This window comes from Quercus suber, unplaced genomic scaffold (genome assembly GCF_002906115.3).
Source record: "Quercus suber isolate HL8 unplaced genomic scaffold, Cork oak 2.0 scaffold_305, whole genome shotgun sequence".
Lineage (NCBI taxonomy): Eukaryota > Viridiplantae > Streptophyta > Magnoliopsida > Fagales > Fagaceae > Quercus > Quercus suber.
Window position 1 is genome coordinate 233,231 of NW_027069761.1, and position 16,597 is coordinate 249,827.

The window sequence follows — 16,597 nt, forward strand, 5'->3', positions numbered from 1 at the left end:
AATTTGAAAAACCATTGCCTATAAATGGGAACACTCTCCCACTGTCATAAATAAAATTTGAAAAAAAAAAAAAAAAAAACAAAAACAACAACAAAAACACCAAAATTTAAATATGTCAGCCTTTTACTGTAAAAAATAAAATAAAAAGATAGTTGTTAAATTTTAAATTTAAGCTCTTTTTTACTTTTTGTTATTGATGTGTAGTACATAGCAAATGTTGCTGAAAAGCAATTAGAATGTGGAACAAAAAACATTGCTCCACCAACTTCTCCACCATAGCATGCATAATTTTAATAAATTGACCTATTCCATGTTTCTAATGTAGTGAATTGTTTTATAGTTTTACCTGGTGTAAATATTTTAAGTTTTTACATTTATCTATCAACTTCTTCATAATAGCTTTTGTAAATATTTTCACATATAATTTGTAAGTAGTTTTATAGTTACAATTTTATTATGCATTTTCAATATATGTAAATTTATAAGATTTATTCAGAGGATCTTTTTTTTTCCCCCTCCCCCCTAAGGTTAATACGGAATTATAGCATCATCTTCCAATCATTAAGACATTGATTACTACATTAAAAAAATTGCCAAAAGCATATGAAAATTATAGAATACTGGCTTTAAAGCATGCGTTCACGCACGTGGTTAGAGGCTTTTCTAGCTCTTCTATATTTTTGGGGAAAAAGATAATAATTTGGGAAGTGCTTTCCTAAGTTTAGTAAGCCTAGAGTCACATGTTTAATTTTTTAGTGCATTCTATGTAAGAGATCCAACATTTTAATAGCTGCTTGAAAAGTTAAACCCCAGCAGCATATAGCACAAAATTTTCAAGGGGCTTTGAGGTTGATAATGAGTTTCATTTCCCTGATAAAGATTACAATTGTTATATTTTTCCTGTGTATTAATCCCCCTTTATAAATATTTCTATATTGTTTGAATTTGCTTGGTTGTGTCGAACACAGCACTCTTATTCATAAGTTGCTTTATTAGTTTTAGTTTAATTTCAGTGATTACTTAAGTGCAAGTAAAAGTAGTAGCACTACAAAAAATGAGGGCTATAGCCATGTTTCTAAAACGTCACTATAGACCCAAAAAATGTAGCTATAGGCTCGTTTGGTCTATAGTTGCATTTTCTATTGCCGCGCTTACACACGTGGCCTAAACCCTGTGACTATAGCTCTTGCGAGTCTATAGCTGCATTTTATTAGATGCAGCAATAGGCTACCCTGTAGCTGTGTTTTCCAAATGGGGCTAAAGCCTCCTATATGGGTTTTGTCTATAGCCTTGTTTATAAAAATAAATGCAGCTATAGACAATTCCCAGGGGGGGGGGGGGGGAACATTTTTTCCTTGCTAAAGCACAAATTCCTGCCCAAATTGCATGAAGAAATATAAAACAAGTTCCCAACAGATACAAAACAAATACTTAAATTTCTGAAGTTCATCACCAAAATTTTGCAAGTTCCTAACAAAAAATATATCAGTTTGTAAGTTCTATTGACAAAAGATCCTATACATCACAAAGAACATTTACAAGGAGCTTTTTATATTCTAATTGCATGAAGAAATACAACCATAGCCAGCAAGAAGCAACAGCACTTCCCAATTGACCTCAAAGTTCCAGTCTTGCCATGCTTGCCATCACTTCCCTACAGTAAGCTTGCTCCCTGCAGAAATTTAAGGTGCAAATCCATAAAGAACAAAATTTGAGACAAAAAACACAGGGTTTGATTGCCTATTTCATTTTTCTCTATTTTCTACAAATATTGTAAGAATTGTTTTTCATGTTTGAAACTAGTTACCTAGGTAAATCATAAAATTTTATGTGGTTTTATATTTTTCTCTAATCCATTACTGGCCAGAATAAGGAATATGAATAATAGATACAGACATGGGCTTCAAATTAAAACGGTTTCATAACTTTGGGACTTTAATTGACAAAATTAAAAAGTTGAGATCTAATATGAAACAAGGTATATACTTGGGGCCTTTTTATGTAATCTAAGTAAAGAGATTTTGAGGTGGTTTTAGAAACAAACCAATGATTATTGATTGTAATTATGCCAAATGGAATATTATGCACTAAGTATACATCAATAGTAGAAAAATCTACACACATGGACACAATAAAAGCAACCCCAACTCCATGTACAAAATTAATTTATCCTTATGAACTCAAAATCAACCCAAAGAAAGGATAGTAACAAAATACCATTACCTCATGGCCACAGTATACTCAAGTTGGCTTTGGCAATGAATCCAGTGTTACACATAGCAATTGATACATCTGCCCTGGTGTTCCCTCAAAAAATTTCCCACAACCAGCAATAAACTACACACACAAACAATAATAAATAAATTAATTAATTAAAAAAAAAGTGACCGCTATTAGTTACCTAATACCATAAAATTAAAAACGAAAGCTACAAATTTAGTCAAAAAAAGAAGACAAATTGTCACTGGCCAAGAGCTTGCCAAGAAAAGGACATAAGTCAGGGAATAACTTCTTCAAACAATCTTATGTTATTTCACATTCACAGATACAATATTCACTTCATAAAGCAAGACAAGAAACATGGAGTCTTCACAAATCGATTTCCTGACCCCATTAATTCCAGGCATTCCCCCTTAGGATTTAACTCTTTTTTTCCTCCCTTCTCAGCAAATGAAGGTGATGAAATTGCCCACCATTCTAATTAAAGAAGGGGGGAAAAAGGATTTGTTGTGAGTGCATTCGTATTGCCAAGCTAAATTGGTAATGTTGTTTCCCTCATTTTTTTTTCTTCAATCATCCACCTTCCCCTAACAAAAGAAATATAACAGACTAGGGAAAAAGGCTTCTGCCATCTATTCATGTGGCACTTTTTAAAGAAAGCTGATCACACTGCTAGGAATTAGGAAATTTGATAGTTGATTTCAAGGACAACAAGCCTCCAAGAACAGGGAAAAAGTAAGAACAGAGAGATAGAGAGAGTAGAGAGATTAAGTGAGAAATTCTGGTAAGAAACATCAACTTAATCAATGTTATCCAACTTAATCACCAACTTCTTTTTCTAATGCTGATTTACCTCTTCCCGAACCTAATCTCAGAAGACATCAATGGTTGACAGTAAGAGCTTAAGTGGGATATTAAAAGCATTTTAAATTGGGGGTGTCCTTTCTCCTTATACAAAAAGGTCTTCTTATTGCTAGAGAATTTGCTTTGAGTTTACTGACAAGAAAGAGGAAAGGTGTAGCCATAGTTCAGGGGCAGTTTTGGATGGTTCAATAACTACATTGTTGGAGGTATTTGTAGTTTCATCTCTGAAGGATTTAATGAAGTCAGTTCCATATCCAGAAGAGTTGATGGAGATAAAATTTTTTGGAGAAGATTACTATGATTTAATTGTATTTGATTGATGACTGTAATTCTGTAAAGATTCATTTTTGTCAGCAACATGCTTATTGTGATATTATTTGCAAAACTGCTTAGGAGTGACCATTTTGTTGAAACAAAAACTCCATTTTTTCCAAAACTAGGTTGTTTTACAATATCATCCAAAAAGTTATATAATTTTGATATTGTATCAATATAAATTGTTGAGTCAAATTTTGGATACTTTTGATAATTTTTGAATGATTTAATTGGTTTCCTTCAATAAAATAAATCTACACTGAACATGGAGTTTAACTTTATCAACCAATCAAGTAACAATCTTCCAACTAAATTGGTACATTCCAGTTTCTTTTTCATCATGTAGTTTTCTGGCTGATGAAAATACAATATTAATGCATATAGGTTATTGAAGCTAATCTATAGTTTATATTGAAAGATGATCTATAATTTATATGTTCCTATGTGTATTTTTTCATTTTTTGGAGTTAACCTCATGACACTTTTAGCTATATAAGTAATTCACAAATGTTTGATATAAATGGACAAATGTGGAGGGAGAGAGAGAGAGAGAGAGAGAGAATTTTTGTTTTTGTTTTTGTTTTGTTTTGTTTTTTTTTTTTTTTTTAAAATTTCTTTTTAATTAACCAAACAAATTTTGTGTACTATATTAATAAATTGAAATAAATGCATCCATCGATTACTTAATTAATACTTTGACATAAATACTAAAATTTGGTTATATTTAAGGTTAAATATATAAAAATTTCACAAAATGTGTTACATGACAGTACCCAAAAGATTTTTTTTTTTTTTTTTTAATATTTGAGAAACACACACACCTATATATACGGAAAGAGGGATGAGATAAGGAAATACACTCACACGCCAACACCAAAACTGCATATGGCAGTTAGTGTCGCGAAGCAAGTGATAAACCCCTTCTCAATATCACACCTTATCGAGGTGGGATGATTCGACAACACTGAGTTCTTTTTTATTTGAGAGAACTTTATACTTATATATATATATATATATTATATTTGAACCAACTTTTAAAGAAACTCCTTTACAGCAAAAGGCTACATGCACTTGCAATGTCCGGCAAGTGTTTTATTAGACTAGTGAAGTAATTTTGTTAGGCATAACAAAATTGGACCCAACCTAATAACTTGACTTGAGCTAGAAGGAAAATACTCAATCCGAATCCGACGTTTTTAACCCAAAGCAAAAAGGTTGACTCATAACCTGACCAGTTTTTTAAAATAAAATTCATTCCTGTTCACAATTAAAACTCACAATTATATATTATATGCTAATACCAACCCTTCTGTGCTAGCAGCAAAGGCAGTCACACCACTATATAATATATATATATATATATAAACATTTAAAGAGTTAAAAAAGAAAAAAAAAGAAAAAAGAAAAAAGAAAAAAAGCTGAACGTTAAAAGGCGCTTAAAAATAATTAAAAAAAAAATAAATAAAACCCTAAAGAGTAAAGGATAATGTCCTTACTCCTAAACTCTATCATTGGTTAACTTTGAAATTGATTTGTGTAAACCTAAAATATATACTTTTTAATTGATTTGTCTCAATTTTTATGGTGGGTTTGAACCAAGTATTGGAATTTGTTAAGAAAGAGTGCCTTTTTCATTCCAGGTTTGGTATATAGAGCAATGACATTTAAAGAATTATGTCATCACATATTGCAGCTATATATATGTAATAGCAAGTAAAAATACAAATGAGAGACAAATCTGGGAGTATTTGAGGCTAGAATCGACTTCTTTGGAAAAAAACAAGTTTATGATCACTACATTAATACTTTCTTTTTTTTTTGACAAAATAGATAGAAGTATATTAAAAGAACTGAAGGAGTACAAAGTGTGCCCCAGGGGTGGCTCCCACCGACCAAAAAGAAATACACTCAAAAAGAAAGAAAATTATAACATATACCAAAGTCTCAAAAAGTGAGGACAGCACACTCAGGTGCTCAGTTGTTAGGCATGCAACGAGTTAACCGTTGGTAGTCTTCCAAAAACGTTTCTACGCTCTTGAGTATTGCATGCGGCGGGGTTTGAGATGCTTCAAAGTATAGCCTGTTTCGTGCATTCCATATGGACCATGCCACCATGGCCCACGACTCAAGCTCTTTCCTGGACAACTTATCCTTCAAAGTTCGGGCTAAGCTAAAAAACGTCCTAGCCGAGGAGTCACATTTCTGCAGTTTTCCTTTGACAAGTGCCCAAACATTACGCGGTAAGGGGCACTGCCAAAGTATGTGAAGGACCGTCTCATTGCTCGAACCACAAGCTGCACACTTAGGATCAATGGGTACTTTCTGACGGGCCAAGTTTGCTCGGGTGGGTAGGTTGTCCGAACTAGCCCACCACACAAAGTTAATACTAATACTAGTATGTTTATGATTTTTTTTTTTTAAAAATGGCGTCTGTTTATGATGATAGCTCTTTATTATCAAATTAAGACACCAATCAAGTTTTGGTGTAAGCAGGAATTGAATCCCAAATCTCTTATTCAACTATAAAATTTTTTATTAATTAAGCTAACTGGAACCCACTAATATGTTTTTTATCTAAATATGTCACCAAGTGGCAAATCTGCAAATACATGTTTTATTTATTTTTTCATGTGAAAAGAATACTGTTGGACCAATTTTTAACTTGTTTAAGGTGGCCCATTTTTTTACTAGAACTCGACCGTATGTCATATTATATGTAAGTTTTTGAGTTGTGGTTTCTCAAAAAAAAAAAAATTCTTTTTTAGTGGTTTGAAACGTACTATACTCTCCAAAATAAAATAAATAAATGGCTGATTGAAATCCCATAAAAAAAAAAAACGCTGATTGAAACAAAAGTGGATGGGAAACAAGCCAGAGAAAATGAAGTGACTTCGTTACCACGGACGCATGTTCCGAATGAATTAACACGGGAGAGATGAGACTTTTCGGCAAACTTTGAAAATGGTAGTCAACTATATACAGCTGCAGCGGTCTTCCATTCAACACGCATATAGCACTGGATTAGCCAATATTTATATATACAATATTAAATTAAAGTACTCAACTTCTAGATATCAATGGTGTCATACTGAAGTTATGGATAGCCACATGAGTCTGATTGAGAAAAGTTTTTTTTTTTTTTTTTTGGTCACTAAATGGTTCAGATTTTGAAAAGAATGCTAAGTTTTGAATGAATCATAAATAAATCATATATTATATATTCTTAAAAAATTTTTTGGTCACTAAATGGTTCAGATTTTGAAAAGAATGCTAAGTTTTGAATGAATCATAAATAAATCATATATTATATATTCTTAAAAAAAAAAAAATATATATATATATATAATAGGAGTACATTTCAACTTTATTAAACAATAAGAAAGGAGGTAGCGTAGACTTAGACCAAGCTGCCTTTTGATTGATCGGAATCCGTCCTCTTTGGATCATACTCCCATTGTGAGGATGTGTCTGATTCAATATTACTATGCATAAAAAATGCGGGCTGTAAAGGTATTGGCATAGTGAGAGAGTAGCTATTAAGCATAAGAACAACTGAGGCCATGGATGGTCTATCAGCTACATTTTCTTGAACACACAATAATCCAATGTGGATACATCTCATTATTTCAGTTGTTGAACCGGCCTTCAAAGTGGAATCTACAAGATTTAAAGCTTTTCCCTCTCTCCAATTTTTCCATGCCTGCAAGATAATTTAAATTAATAGATATGTTATTAGAGTTGAACAAGGTGGTACCTTGTGTTTTCGTTGTATGTAGTGGAAACTCAAGATGCTTTTTCTCCTTAAACAACCCATCATTCAGACTAGCAAGATTATATTTTAAATATCTAGTACAGTACGGCAGTACCAAAAGACTAAACCAATTTTGGACTTATTTAGTATCATATCAATAGAGGCATGTGATATGCCCAGAAAGAGAACCTCATGGATATTAATAGTATACTATGTTAAAAGAATTGGTTCAAAATTCCCCCACCGCTCTTTCTTTAGAGATGGTATCTCACGAGATAGTCGCACGAGACCTTCCTCTCATAGCATATAGAATCCACGTATATATGAATTCCAAATATTATGAGAGAGGTCTCGTAAGATAAATTTTCATGAGGATACTTATCCATCAAAAAATGGAAAATAGAGAATTTAAAAGGCAACATGTTGCTAGAGATAATCATACTATTTTCTTTGGCTTGCATCATTAACCCACACATGATTCAAACCTGCAAAACTCACCAATCCCTACCAACTTGAGAGAGTTTTTTTAGGCGCCAAAATAATTATACTTACATAGCTTAGAAGGTCCTCTATATTTTCTCCATGTCGGAAGCAACTATTCTTTTTTCCAGATATTATCTCTAAAACTAGCACGCCAAAACTAAAGGTATCAGACTTCGCTGAGAATTGTCCATGCATTGCATACTCCGGAGCCATATATCCACTGCACAATCCATATTTAATTTTAAAAATGATTGTTAGGACTTTCAAGTTGTTTCTAGGGTACAAAAAAACCATTAGCTTTACCATACAAACATACTTACTAGGTCCCCACAATTCTATTTGTATTGTCTTCACTTTGATCAAGTGCAAACAATCTTGCTAGGCCAAAATCTGCAATTTTTGGGTTCATCTCTGAATCTAATAGAATGTTACTAGTTTTAAGATCGCGATGAATAATACGAAGTCGAGAATCTTCATGAAGATAAAGAAGTCCACGAGCAATGCCTTCTATGATTTTATAGCGCTTTTCCCAATTCAAATACACACTTTTAATTGGATCTGCATATGCAGCAAAAGATATGATTATGTTAAATAGGCTTAAATGTACAAAGTCTATCCTTGCAAAACATGCCATCCAAAATAAATATGATGGATATGATGTGAAATAAAAGTAGAAGTGCAACCATACCAAAAATGAAGCGATCAAGACTTGTATTGGGCACAAACTCATAAATTAGAAGCCTTTCAGTTCTTTCCAAGCAAAATCCTAGGAGCCTAACTAAATTCCGATGTTGAAGGTTAGCCACTAACAAAACTTCATTCTTAAATTCTTGATCTCCTTGGCCAGAATCTCTAGATAGCCTTTTAACGGCAATAATTTGTCCATTGGAAAGCTTACCCTGAAGGATATGTTGGAATAAAACACATTTAACCCTCCATCAATTCTACTTTTTGTATATGTTATTTCACATAAATTATATAACTTTTTTCACAACTTTTTGATATGATAAGTTGTACTTTTTTTTTGAGAAACAAGTTGTACTTAATACAACATCATTTTCATATAAGACTGTTGATATAACTTTTATAATAAAATAATTCACAACATATATCATATAAACAAGTATGAAAAATGTGATGAAAATTATTGTGTCATTAGATTCATTAATTTTACTCCCTCCAAATTAATGATAAGGTCAGTTGGTGAGGTTACCTTGTAAACAGCACCAAATCCACCTTGACCAAGTTTGTTTGCATCAGAAAAGTCATCTGTTGCAACTCGAATGATACCAAAGTTAAATTGCAAGGCTTCCGCACTTGTAATCTCGTCCACAGCTTCGTCGCCTGAAGAAGAAGAAAAGGTCAACACATACCCAAATTCTTTAGTGCATTATTTAAAGAAGAAGAGCGTCGCAAATTAAAATACGTGCGTTCAACTTTTTTTTATTTTTTTATTTTGGTAATCTTGCATTCAACTCCGATGACATCTTCACAACTTTAATTTATTTTTTGATAAACCACAACTAGTTATTTATATTGGTAATATTCATTATTGTAATAATTTTCTGTTTGTTTTAGTAGAAGTCTGAATATATACAACAGCAATGACCTCTCCAGCCACAACTAATTATTGATATTATAATAATTTTTTTATTGATAGGAAATTATAATTTCCTATCTGTATAAGTGGAAGCATTATTTGAGAGAGAACAATAATTTAATGTTAATTTTTTATTTATTTAATTAGATTATTTATTGTTACTTGATGGCACCTAAGTATCGATTGACAGAAACTATTCTCCAATTCATTTTTGTTTTTAACTTATTAATTTATCTTTTTTAAAAAAATCATATATATATATATATATATCACCTTTTTTTTTTTTATATAAATATATATTTTTGTCAATTTTCAACATATAAAAGTCTTCAACAAAAAGCTAATTCAAACACGTACATATTTCCACAATCATAATTCAGAACCTACAATATGACATAACAGTACAGTCAGCAAATATTTTCTGACTGTTATTTCCTTTGTAAAAATTCAAAATTCAAACTTTTTCGACAACAAATAACAATAAACCAATCATTTTACTTACTTTCTGGTTGCTCCCTTGGTTTCCTTACTCTTAATAAGTAGATGCAGATGGAGATTATGAGTACCAGGAAGGCAACAGTGGGCACAACTATAATGATGACAGTTAGAGATTTGTTACTCTTCTTTCCTGCAAAAGACAGAAAAATGTTTGATTTCATTGTTCTATTGTATTCGTCGTAATTAGAAGTAGTTTAGAAAATTAAGAAAAAAAAATTTTAAACCATGATTTATGGATTTCTCAAAAATGAACAGAACATAAAGTTTTCTTAGAACCTGGTGAGTGAAAAATTAAAATACATACCCCACACGAACTTTTAACTATTTAAATTGGAAGTAGAGTAGATATAAAATTTGAACTCAAAACTTCCTACTTGGATATCATGATAATCACAAATTATCCCAAACCCAAAATTAAAGATGTTTGAAAGCGTTGAATTTAATCATCTAATCATAATTCTATCAACATATTGGTCACAGCTATCCATATAAGATTAATTCCATATGTACCTTTTGCAGCAGGGGAATTTGTTGATGGTGGAGATGGAGATGCGGGTGGCACTAGTGGAGGCGATGGTACAGTTATAGCTGTGGGGTCATAGAAGAGAGAGACCTCATACCTTAAATTACAGCTGGGTCTGACAACTCTCCCACCTTGCTTCCCATCACAACATTGTGGTATATCTCCCATAGCCCCAACCAAGCAATCACTGCAGTTTTGCTCAGACAAATCAGGTATGCATTGCACAAGTGAATATAGTGTTTGGAAGTTTGGTGCTGTAGCATTTCCCGCTGCAAACTTACGAAGAGAACCACCTTTTGCAGCTTGAACTCTTTGGCTATCCAACAAGGTCCTCAGGTCCTGATTGAACTGGTCCACATTAGCGGATACGTTATTATTGTTCCACATATAGAAAACAGGACTGGCTTCCATGATCCCAAATATGTCTCGGAATGTGTAGCGTAACATGCAATAGTCATACCATCCTATTGCTTCCTTCTGATTAGGACAAAGCAGTGGGAGAAGATTTGTAGCGTTGTTGAGGCAACTACGGCAAACATCTGGCTTAACATCTCCTCTACAAAGTCCAATTGCATATACTTTGTCCGGGTTTTGGCCATAAGAAGAATTGTAGAACCCATAGTCAATTTCAGTGTTGGAAGAGACGGAGGAGAGGAGTTGATTGAGGTTTGCTTTGTAGGTACTGTTGCTTGTGTAGTTACCATTGTCTAAACAAAAATGGTATAGGAAGCTTGGCTGAGCAAAGGCTTGAGCAATGAATATGCAAATGGCAGATAGGAAGAGAAGTTTGGAACAGACCTTTGCCATGTTTTCCTAAAACTATGGCAAACATTTAGGTGAAGAAACATGTCATATAGGCTTTTACGGAGAGGTAGAACTTTCTAATACTGTCTAACTTTTTTTTTAAGCAATTGTATTACTGCTAGCTTTGACGAACGGAAAGTCCATATCTGATGTTGAAAATTCTAATATTGATTTGAAACATTCAACCATTTGTTACTTAAATTTTGTCTGGTCAGTTCAAGGTTACGCAAGAAATATATATATATATATATGTTAAAAGCAAGGAAGAATGCACTCAAGTCATTAGCAGATATAAGAACAGAGATCGTGAATAGGGCAGCACTCAAGGAACTGAAACTCAAAGGAATTGGATCAGTCCAGAATTATTAGAAGTGATTGATCAGTTCCTTGTCACGAACACTTCATTCCCACGTATGAAGGAGCCTTGCCATGTGGATAGGAGCATGACATAAGCAACAGTTACAGCTTGTACACGTGTGTTGATGATTGGGACTGTTGTAACTAATTTTTCCTCCTTCACGGAGTTAGTTATTTTCTTTTGCTTTCACAGATTGTATATATAGATAGTTATAGTGTATAGACTCATTGTATTCTCATATTCAATCAATAAAGATCACTCATTCTATTTAGAGAGAGAGTTCCCAAATTCTTTATATGGTATCGGAGCTCTGGTGAAGCACAACAATGGCATCTTCTGAATCCAACAATCCATCTGATCCTCAACCATCACAGTCTGTCTTGAATTCCAATAATGATCCTCCTAATTCTACTTTTCCCAACCCTAATTCCACTCCTCCCAATTCCTATTTTCTTAGCTCGAGTGAAAACCCAGGCAATATCTTAGTTACACAACCATTGCTTGGAATGAGGAATTACCAATCATGGTCCAAGGTGATGATTCTTGCTCTTACAGCCAAGAAGAAGATTGGTTTTGTTAATGGCAAGATCACCAAACCAGATATGGATTCACCTCTGTATGAAGATTGGGAGAGCTGCAATACTATGATATTATCTTGGATGATCAATTCGATGCATGTGGATGTATCAAGTAGTATCATGTACTGTGAGATTGTGAGGGAGATGTGGATTGAGTTGCAGAACCAGTTTTCACAAGGGAATGGTCCTAAAATCTAAAATTTATAGAAGTAGATTTCACATCTCTGCCAAAATCAGATGTCAGTTTTAGAATATTACACCAAATTCAAGAGACTTTGGGATCAATTGCTTAATTTTGAGCCACTTCCAGAGTGTTCCTGTGGTGCTATGAAGTTGCTGAGTACTTCACACAACAAAGCCTATGTAATGAGATTTTTAGTGGGGCTTAATGAGAACTATGAGACTCTTCGTAGTCTGATTCTCACATATGATCCATTTCCTTCAATGAGCAAGGTTTACTCTTTGGTTCTTCAAGAAGAATCACATAAGAATCTTGGTCATGAAGGATCAAGCTCATCACAAGGAGATGTAGTAGCAATGTATGCTAATTCAAAGAACAATTCAGGAGGCTCTTCTTGGAACAAAGGCAATGGGAAGAAAGAAAGGCCAGTTTGCACACACTGTAACATGTCTGGGCATACCATTAAGAAGTATTACAAACTTCATGGTTACCCTCCAGGACACAAGCCAAAAGGGAAGAATAATGTTAGACTAGTGCAAATCAGGTCTCTTTACATTTGAGCAATGGAGCTGAGAATTTCACATTAGGAAGCAATTTGTGTCCCATTTCTAAGGCATAGTGTGAACAATTACTGGCTTTTCTCAGTTCTAGTTCAGGATTTGCTTCTGGAGGTGATGGATCACACCATGCAGCTAATGTGAGAGCTTCTTCCAGTATGGCTGGTGTGGAAGGACATTCTGGTGGTACTTTTAATGTGTTCTCTTCACAATCACAAGTCAATTCCTCAGCCAATCTTTGTTCTGACCTCATTTTAGGTACCTCCTCTAATTTTCCTTTTAGTCCTAATCTGTCACATTCTATATTTTTTTCTAAAAATGTCAATAGAGATGCCTTTAGGAATTCTGATTGGGTCATAGACACAGGAGCTATAGACCACATGGTTCACTCTATTGCTTTTTTACTTCTATCACTGCCACTCTAAACACATTTGTGAATTTTCCAAATGGTGAATTTGCCTTAGTAACTCATATAGAAACAGTTAAAGTCTCAGAAATTCTTGTTCTTTCTAATGTGCTTTGTGTTCCTTCCTTCAACTTTAATCTGATTTCTGTCAGTCAATTGGCAAAATCCACTCTTTGTTGTGTCATATTCTTTGGCAATCTATGCTTTATTTAGGACCTAGCTCATTGGAGCACGATTGGTCCAGGTAAGGATATCAATGTTCTCTATTTTTGCTGTTAAAGGGAGAATTAGCATCAACTTCAAATTGTGCTTCTTTGTCTGTTTTTGCTAATAAGGTTCAGCCACACATATGGCATGCTAGATTAGGACACATATTAGATGCCAAATTGGCTTTGTTGAATAAGGACAATGTACATTGTATCAATTCTAATGCAAATTTTCATTGTGACATTTGTCCACTTGCTAAACAGAAGAGATTACACTTCAATATCAGTACAACTATTTCCAATGAATGTTTTGATTTACTTCACTGTGATATATGGGGACCTTTCTATATTCCCACCATTCATGGTTGTAGATTTTTTCTAACCATTCTAGATGATTGTTCAAGATGTACATAGGTGTATCTGTTAAAGCATAAATCCCAAACTGCATCTTATCTAGACCAATTTTGTACAATGGTTGAAACACAATTTGCAAGGAAAGTGAAATGCATTAGATCAGACAATGGCACTGAGTTCTTTCTTAAAGATTTCTTTACTAAAAGAGGCATCTTATATCAATTAAGTTGTGTTAAAACTCCACAACAAAATGCTATTGTTGAGAGAAAACATCAACACATCTTAAATGTTGCAAGAGCTCTTAAATTCCAATCCAATTTACCTTTACATCTTTGGGGTTATTGCATTTTAACTGTTGTTTACTTGATAAGCAGACTTCCCTCTTCTGTTATGAAACAAAAAACTCCTTATGAAGTTTTATTTGGTAATCCCCCCACTTATTCTCATTTAAGGACCTTTGGATGTCTTTGTTATGCTTCCACTCTTTCTCATAATAGGACCAAGTTTGATCCAAGGGCTAAAAAATGCATTTTTTTGGGCTATCCTTTTGGGGTTAAAGGCTATAGAGTTTTGGATTTGTCTACCAAAATTGTGTTTACATCTAGAGATGTTGTTTTTCATGAAAATCATTTTCCTTATGTTCAAGGTAATACAAATTTCAATGATCCTTTTATTACTTCTAATGTTGGTTCTCATTCTCCCACAGACAGCTATTTAAATTCATTTGTTACTCCTGTTAGAATTCCAGAAGTTCCTTTTCCATCTCATACTTCAAATATTCCAATTGCATTGCCTCCATCTGTCAATGATAATGACGGCTCTACAGCCATTCCCCATGACACTTCTGATCCACATTCTTTAGAAATTACTTCTATTTCACCTACTATTCCTATACATGTTCCTGCACCTCCACACACTAGAAAATCCACCAGGGTCCATAAAACACCTGCCTACCTGTAAGAATATGCTTGCAATTCAGCTGCAACAGTTGTTGATCAGGTTGCCCTTATGATATGGTTGATTTTCTCAGCTATTAACACCTTAATCCTTCTTATCAGTCTTACCTCATGACTGTTAGTGCATGTCATCTAGAACCTGCTTCTTTCTCCCAAGCAGTTCAAATTCTTGTTTGGAGAGAGGCAATGGATAAGGAAATTCAGGCTTTGGAGAAGACTAGGACTTGGATTCTTACTCCTCTACCTACTAGAAAGACCCCCATTGGCTGTAAATGGGTGTATAGGGTGAAGTTCAACTCAGATGGTAGTGTTGAGAGGTATAAGGCTAGGCTTGTGGCCAAAGGTTATACCTAAAGAGAAGGTTTAGATTTTTTGGAAACCTTTTCTCTAGTTGCAAAGACTGTATCTGTTAGGGTTCTTCTTGCACTTGCTTCAGCCAAAGGTTGGCCTCTTCATCAACTAGACATCAACAATGCTTTTTTGCATAGAGGCCTAGATGAAGAAGTCTATATGTGTTTGCCCCCTAGTTTTCACAGTTAGGGGGAGTGTTCTTCACCACATTCTTCTGCTCCTTTAGTTTGTAAACTTGTGAAATCTCTTTATAGATTGAAGCAGACATCAAGACAATGGAATGCAAAGTTGTCTGCCACCATCCTACAACTTGGTTTTATTCAATTTGAGGCAGACCATTCCTTGTTTGTTCATTCCAATGGTGATTTGTTCACAACATTATTGGTATATGTGGATGATATTGTTCTTACAGGTAATGATCCAAGTTGTATTGCCTTAGTCAAATCAGTTCTAGACCAGAAGTTTGGAATTAAGGAGCTAGATTCTCTCAAATACTTCTTGGGCTTAGAAATTGCAAGGAGTGATAAGGGTATTAGTCTAAATTAGAGAAAATATATTCTTGAAGTACTTAAGGAGGCTGGAATGGTTGGTTGTAGACCTGCCAAAACACCTATGGAACAACAGTTAAAACTGTCCAAGGGTGATGGTGAGCTACTTAAGGAGCCAAGTCAGTTCAGAAGGTTGATAGGGAAGCTAATGTATCTTACACTTAGCATGCCTGATATTACCTATTCTGTTCACAGACTTAGCCAGTTTTTATCACAGCCTAGAGTCCCTCACATGAAGGCAGCAACAAGGATCTTGCAATACCTCAAAGGCACACCAGGGCAAGGAGTTTTCTTTCTTGTGGAGTCAGATTTGTAGCTTAAAACTTATTGTGATGTTGATTGGGCAGGCTGCCCTGAGACCAGAAAGTCATTAACTGGATATTGTGTTTTTCTTGGCAATGCATTGATCTCTTGGAAGTCTAAAAAACAAGCTATGGTGTCTAGGTCTTCAACAGAGGCAGAGTATAGATCAATGGCTTCAACTACATGTGAAGTTCTCTGGCTGTTGTACCTATTGAAGGACCTTCATGTCTCACATGACAGACCTGCCTTGATGTGCTGAGACAACCAGGCTACTTTGCGTATTGCTGCAAACCCAGTCTTTCATGAAAGGTCCAAGCACATCGAGGTAGATTGCCACATTGTGAGGAATAGGGTTTTAGATGGTACAATTAAGACCTTCCATGTTAATTCAAGGAATCAATTGGCAGATATCTTTACTAAAGCTTTAGGTATGGATAATTTTCTAAGGTTGCAAAAAAGGTTGGGAGTTATCAATATTTTTGCACAAACCATTCAATATCCTGAATATCCATCTTTGAATCAAGTAGCAAGAGCTTGGCTCTTGAGGGGGAGTGTTATAAGCAAGGAAGAATGCACTGAAGTCATTAGCAGATATAAGAACAGAGATCGTGAACAGGGTAGCACTTAAGGAATTGAAACTCAAAGGAATTGGATTAGTCTAGAATTATTAGAAGTGATTGAATCAGTTCCTTATCATGAACACTTCATTCACACGTATGAAGGGGATAGGAGCATGACATA

The 16,597-nt window shown here is 34.2% G+C and overlaps 2 protein-coding genes across 2 annotated transcripts; one reads left to right on the forward strand and one right to left on the reverse strand.

Annotated features, from left to right (window-relative positions):
- Positions 1 to 6,733: 6,733 nt before the first annotated feature.
- On the reverse strand, positions 6,734 to 11,130 carry LOC112006901 (cysteine-rich receptor-like protein kinase 26). Its single transcript, XM_024039211.2, has 7 exons — positions 10,242 to 11,130; positions 9,736 to 9,861; positions 8,847 to 8,977; positions 8,322 to 8,532; positions 7,954 to 8,191; positions 7,703 to 7,853; positions 6,734 to 7,099 (listed from the first exon to the last, which is right to left on the reverse strand). Exons 1-7 carry the CDS (start codon positions 11,059 to 11,061, stop codon positions 6,797 to 6,799), a joined length of 1,980 nt encoding a protein of 659 aa, XP_023894979.1. The 5' UTR covers positions 11,062 to 11,130; the 3' UTR covers positions 6,734 to 6,796.
- A 612-nt stretch (positions 11,131 to 11,742) lies between these two features.
- On the forward strand, positions 11,743 to 12,192 carry LOC112006910 (uncharacterized). Its single transcript, XM_024039225.1, has one exon. The coding sequence runs from the start codon at positions 11,743 to 11,745 to the stop codon at positions 12,190 to 12,192; it is 450 nt and encodes a 149-aa protein (XP_023894993.1).
- The last annotated feature ends 4,405 nt before the right edge of the window (positions 12,193 to 16,597 follow it).

Excerpts from the sequence above, each read along its gene's own strand:
- LOC112006901 (XM_024039211.2), bottom strand. The coding sequence starts at position 11,061 with ATGGCAAAGGTCTGTTCCAAACTTCTCTTCCTATCTGCCATTTGCATA. Across the intron at positions 8,533-8,846 it reads GATTTGGTGCTGTTTACAAG|GGTAAGCTTTCCAATGGACA; the intron begins GTAACCTCACCA and ends CATATCCTTCAG. Across the intron at positions 7,100-7,702 it reads TAGAGGACCTTCTAAGCTAT|GCATGGAAAAATTGGAGAGA; the intron begins GTAAGTATAATT and ends ATTATCTTGCAG.
- LOC112006910 (XM_024039225.1), top strand. The coding sequence starts at position 11,743 with ATGGCATCTTCTGAATCCAACAATCCATCTGATCCTCAACCATCACAG.